A 5,665-nucleotide genomic window follows, 5' to 3' on the forward strand; every position below is an offset into this window, starting at 1 on the left:
GGGCATTTGCCTGTCATTACCTCTGTAGGTAGTGTAAGTGGTGCAAGAACTTTTCCTACAGATGCTGTAGGATTCACAGAGACGGATTCTTGCCATGAAGCCTTTAGCTTTTGAATGATCCAATGAGCTAGACGCTGCTCAAAGGTCCAATGGTTTTGTATATCAGAACTTCCCCCGGTTCTCTCCGATATTGTATCATCACTGCGTGGTGCATCCACAAAATCATCTTTAAAGGAAACTGTCCTGTTTATTATTTGTCTCCCTATTGCTCTCCTTGAGGAATTAACACTGCGGGAGAGCTCAGCATCAGCTCCAATGGTCATTGGACTCTTGGGAATCACAATGGAGGTTTTTATTTTGGACTGCAAAGTCTGTACGCTTACAATCTCCCTCTCATAGCTTTGTACAGCACCACCTTCTTCTGTTCCAAGAATATTGTCATAGGTGATGTTCCTTGCTTGAAAAGAGGTCTTGTTCAGCCAAGGTGTCGGGTCTGTTCCATCTAGGCCGCGTCCTAGCCCCAAATCAAAGTATCTGTATATTTCTTCTTGAGAAATTACTGGGAGGACTTTGGATCTAAAATGTTTTGGTGTTTGATCCGGGCTGGTTTTCTGGATTTCTTCTGGGACGGTGCTAGATTCGCGAATTTGAGATGATTCTTCTGCCATCATAATGACTGTCGCTGGTGATTGTATTAGTCGAGATAGCGCCTCCCTTTTTATTCTGCTGGATTCTTTAATAACAGACAAATTTTGAGGGGAAGTCTGGCATGAAGTCATCTAATGAATGTCTGGCCAGCAAGTATTACTATACAGCTACTGAAATTACAATAACTAGATTTGGTCTAGAGCTTAAAAATGCAATCATTACTAAAACACGACGACGCATGAATAATATCAACACAGACACTGACATTGCACTATTATGTTTATAATGTACACGTTGTGTTTTTTTTGTTAGTTATGCTGCTTCAGCTTGTATTACATCATTGAGTGCCGTGTCTGTAGTACAGTCTACTGAGTCTAGTCTCATTGTAGTTTCTCAGAATTCATGCGGACCTAGCTACATGTAGATTTACTACTCTCACCTTTCATGCATCATAAGCATATACAACATAGGGCCAGACTACACTATAATTCATTTGTCTAGTAGTAATAGGGTGGCTGTGACAACTTATTCATGATAAATATTATTTCATTCTTCTTCGTAAACATATGCTCTGTGTAGCGTATCTATGATATGGTGTCAGACTGTATTCATCTTCAAGACATAGACCCTTTTAATGGTGATATACGTCACATAGCCTTCACTATATAAAATTCATTTTGTCTCATACTAGTACTGCAATATGATCTATATTACTGTAATTACTATTCATGGTAAGCATATATGGCATAACGAAGCCTGTTAAATCATCATGACGATTGCAAGTGTGTGTTTGTACATCATCCAAGATAATCATTATTAGCGATTATTGCTGATTTTGCATTTGCTTTAAAAAAATTTAAATTAAGAAATCAATTAACATTGACAGTAACAACACCAAAAGGGTATACTCAAAGTAAAAGAAGTACACACACAATAATGACAAAATTGGAACATTCAATCACAAAATTATTGTTCAGTATCAGTGTCTTTCTTTTCTTCAAACTTTTCACAGCTTCGTACCAGTTGAAAGAGCATATGTACATTTGAGCTGTCATGATATTTTCTACTGCTCACACATGCTGTTATGTAAGTGTCTTCATTAGTTCCTCTTTCTCTTACACGTTTAACGGCAAGGTAGCCATTTATTTTGCGCTTCCTTCGAGAGCAGTTGATGTAGAACATCTCAGTCCCACTGGTCCAAGTGCTGATTGAAACTGGTGATACTTTATTATGTATTATACGACTGTGTAGTACAAATCTACTGGATTCATCACTGACTGTGTCTGACATGTAAAGTGGACCATTGTTTCGTCCCCTCACACTCACAGGAGCATCCAAATACAAAGCAACTGTTGATAAGGGTTCAGTAGAATGAAAGATCGAGTCGCGACGTTTTTGAATAACTCGTCCAATCTCCTTGTGATATGTAATATAGAACTCATTGTATTTATCATTACTGGGGATGATCTGGAAGTGTGTGGCTTGAGTTACTTCAGTAGTAGCTTTAACAGCATGAGTTTCTGGATCAACAGCAAGAAAGAGACCTGATGCAAGATCACAACTTATGAGGAATGGACCATCTGTACAAATGAAATGTTTTTTTAATCTCATGATAATTGATAACAAACTTAATACATTAATAATACCGTATAGCCGCTTAATTTCAAGGGCACAATTTTCACTGTTTTCGTGGATTTTCCATATCCACGAAAGTTAATCCTGTAAAATTATCTGCATTGCCCATTAACACATGTGCTTTAAAATAAGAACCACAAAAATTAATTCGCAAAAAAAGACTTGTGGCCTGATTCGTGAAAGTTTATTGCCTCGAAACTTTGTGGCTATATGGTATACAATTGGATGCTTACTGCTTTTATCCTTTTGTGAATCAAAATATTTCAAAAGTGCAGTGGACATTGCTTCGTGTAGGAAGTCAGTCTTCACCAAAGTGAGGATTGATTTGATGGCGATATTGACAACAGCTTCACCATAAGATCCATGCTCAACCTTGTCGCTTGTAAATGTACCGATTCGCTTGATCATCATTTTAGAAGGTGCATGCTTCTTTCCACTCAAATAACTTTCCATTTTTGCCAGTACATCATCGGAATACTGATACTCATGCTCAGTAAAGACTTGGTATTCTGCTGCCCCTAACTCAATTGCACTAACATAATGAGTGACACGAAAGTAATCAAGAAACTCTTCACAACCCTTGATGATGAGTTGTAGATCAGGTTTACGATGTTGCTCAATTACAAATAGCAAATCAGTCAAAGGACAGTTTCCTTTCACTGTTTCTGTTGGTAGTGTGAGTGGTGGAAGTAGCTTGACTGCAGAAACTGATGTAGTAACGGATTGTGGTTGCTGCCAAGAAGCCTTTAGCCTTTGAATGATCCAATGAGCTAGACGTTGCTCAAAATTCCAATGATTTTGTATATCAGAACTTCCTCCGGTTTTCTCTGATATTGTTTCATCACTGTGTGGTGCATCCACAAAATCATCTTTAAAGGAAATTGTCCTGTTTATTATTTGTCTCCCTATTGCTCTCCTTGAGGAATTAACACTGCGCGAGAGCTCAGAATCAGCTCCAATGGTCAATGGCTTGTTGGGCCTATCAATGGAGGTTGTTATTTCACATTGAAGAGCTTGAAAACTTGATATCTCCTTCTCATAGCCCTGCATTGCGCCTCCTTCGTCTCTTCCAATGATGTTGTCAAAAGTGACATGCCTTGCTTGAAAGGAGGTCTTATTCAGCCATGGTTTTCGGCTAGTACCATCCACACCACAACCAAGTCCTAGATCCACATAGCGATATATTTCTTCCTCAGAAACGACAGGTGCAACTTTGAAAGACCCTTCAGAGCCCATTATTGAAGGAACAGCAGCTATTTTAGCCATAGTCTGATAACAATAATATTCTTGTCTTTGCCGCCATATTTGTATGCAGAATAAATGAGGTCATTAGCTAGCCGGCGTAGATAGTCGCCCACTTAATTACCCAACCCTCAAGTGTCATGTCTGGAGATGATTTAGGTCATGTCTGCATTACTTCCTTTTCCGTCTTCTCTTTTGAATAGATCAATTACAATGCCGTGTCTAGAATCTAATGATGTTGGTTTAGCTGGCATCTTTAATAATTATGCTGATATCTAATGTTTACCTCAGTGACATCACATAATCTTCAAAAGCACTTGCAGCATGCCGCAGACACTTAGATCATGATATTCCATTCAGCTTTAGTTTCATATTTAATTGCTGTGTCTACTTTGTCTAGCCAGCAAAATGAATGTTTAAAGCCTTGCTAGTGCTGAATGATTTGACTATGAAGGTGTGCATGGCTACTAAACTATGTGGTGCAAAATGCAATTTCTTACCTCACAGTGTGCTTAACAACTAATGGATGAAGTACAACTGTTCTGTTTACATAGTATCATATTACGGCATAATGCAGTTATGCATGTAGAGTAACAGTTATGCTGATTCCATAATGTGCATAATGTTTCCCTTTTATGAGCAATGTTATCCAAGACTCCTCTATAATGTCATTTTTATCTAGTGTAACACATTTATATATAGTTAAAATGTTTTTAATTGATAAAAAAACACAACACAAGACATCAATAGAAAATAATGCTTCATTATCAAAACAAAAATTAAGAAGTGTCACTTTCTTTGATTTGAAATTGTTCAGTTTCTTTTGGCAGTTCTTCTTCATTCTCATCGTCATAATTTTCACTGCCCGGCTCATCTTCAACTAGGTAGGTTGGTATCAATTGAAAAAGCATGTGTACATTTGAGCTGTCATGATATTTTCTACTGCTCACACATGCTGTTATGTAAGTGTCTTCATTAGTTCCTCTTTCTCTTACACGTTTAACGGCAAGGTAGCCATCTATTCTGAACTTCCTTCGAGAGCAGTTGAGGTAGAACATCTCAGTCCCATTGGTCCAAGTGCTGATTGACACTGGTGATACTTTATTATGTATTATACGACTGTGTAGTACAAATCTACTGGATTCATCACTGACTGTGTCTGACATGTAAAGTGGACCATTGTTTCGTCCCCTCACACTAACAGGAGCATCCAAATACATAGCAACAGTTGATCCAGGGTCGTCACCAGCTAAAACTGAGTATCGACGTCTTCGAAGAACTCTTCCTTTCTCCTCGTGGTATGCAATATAGAACTCATTGTATTTATCATCACTGGGGATGACCTGGAAGTGTGTGGCTTGAGTTACTTCAGTGGTAGCTTTAACAGCATGAGTTTCTGGATCAACAGCAAGAAAGAGACCTGAAGCAAGACCACAACTTATGAGGTACGGACCATCTGTAAAAAATAATAATAATAATTTTTATATCAAAGAACACATATTCATCACACCCTTGTCATGCACTAGTAAAGGATTATAGTAGTTATACTACTTATGTTTCTTTGATGTGATCTTAATTGCATTCCAAATGCTCAAGTTTAGCCAATACTACACTTAATTACTGTAGTGAGTAGTAGATTTATGCATAGTTGCTTACTGCTTTTATCACTCTGTGAGTCAATGAACTTTAAAAGTGCTGTTGACATTGCTTCGTGTAGGAAGTCGGTCTTCACCAAAGTGAGGATTGATTTGATGGCGACATTGACAACAGCTTCACCGTAAGATCCACGCTCAACCTTGTCATCGCTTGTAAATATACCAATCTTCTTTAATTCAGATGCCTTGCTCTTCTTTTGGCTTGAGAAACTTTGCTGAGTAACCAAGCTTGCCAATTTCTCAATGCCAAACGAGCCACCAGCACTAATAGACATTTGGTACTCATCTTCAGTTAGGACTCGGTATTCTGCTGCCCCTAACTCAATTGCACTAACATAATGAGTGACACGAAAGTAATCAAGAAACTCTTCACAACCCTTGATGATGAGTTGTAGATCAGGTTTACGATGTTGCTCAATTACAAATAGCAAATCGGCCAAAGGGCATTTGCCTGTCATTACCTCTGTAGGTAGTGTAAGTGGTGC

The 5,665-nt window shown here is 38.3% G+C and overlaps 2 protein-coding genes across 2 annotated transcripts; both read right to left on the bottom strand.

The window, feature by feature from the left end:
* Positions 1-1,488: 1,488 nt before the first annotated feature.
* LOC109580917 (uncharacterized) lies at positions 1,489-3,580 on the bottom strand. The gene is made up of 2 exons (XM_019994503.1): positions 2,517-3,580; positions 1,489-2,228 (listed from the first exon to the last, which is right to left on the bottom strand). Exons 1-2 carry the CDS (start codon positions 3,547-3,549, stop codon positions 1,615-1,617), a joined length of 1,647 nt encoding a protein of 548 aa, XP_019850062.1. The 5' UTR covers positions 3,550-3,580; the 3' UTR covers positions 1,489-1,614.
* Positions 3,581-4,248: 668 nt separating this feature from the next.
* Positions 4,249-5,659, bottom strand: LOC109580918 (uncharacterized). Its single transcript, XM_019994504.1, has 2 exons — positions 5,182-5,659; positions 4,249-4,981 (listed from the first exon to the last, which is right to left on the bottom strand). The coding sequence occupies exons 1-2, from the start codon at positions 5,636-5,638 to the stop codon at positions 4,305-4,307; spliced, it is 1,134 nt and encodes a 377-aa protein (XP_019850063.1). The 5' UTR covers positions 5,639-5,659; the 3' UTR covers positions 4,249-4,304.
* Between the last annotated feature and the right edge of the window lie 6 nt (positions 5,660-5,665).

The sequence above is a fragment of the Amphimedon queenslandica genome, unplaced genomic scaffold, assembly GCF_000090795.2.
Source record: "Amphimedon queenslandica unplaced genomic scaffold, v1.1 AMPQUscaffold_13471, whole genome shotgun sequence".
NCBI classification, from domain to species: domain Eukaryota; kingdom Metazoa; phylum Porifera; class Demospongiae; order Haplosclerida; family Niphatidae; genus Amphimedon; species Amphimedon queenslandica.

Excerpts from the sequence above, each read along its gene's own strand:
- LOC109580917 (XM_019994503.1), bottom strand. The coding sequence starts at position 3,549 with ATGGCTAAAATAGCTGCTGTTCCTTCAATAATGGGCTCTGAAGGGTCT. Across the intron at positions 2,229-2,516 it reads TTCACAAAAGGATAAAAGCA|ATGGTCCATTCCTCATAAGT; the intron begins GTAAGCATCCAA and ends TCATTTGTACAG.
- LOC109580918 (XM_019994504.1), bottom strand. The coding sequence starts at position 5,638 with ATGACAGGCAAATGCCCTTTGGCCGATTTGCTATTTGTAATTGAGCAA. Across the intron at positions 4,982-5,181 it reads CTCACAGAGTGATAAAAGCA|ATGGTCCGTACCTCATAAGT; the intron begins GTAAGCAACTAT and ends TATTTTTTACAG.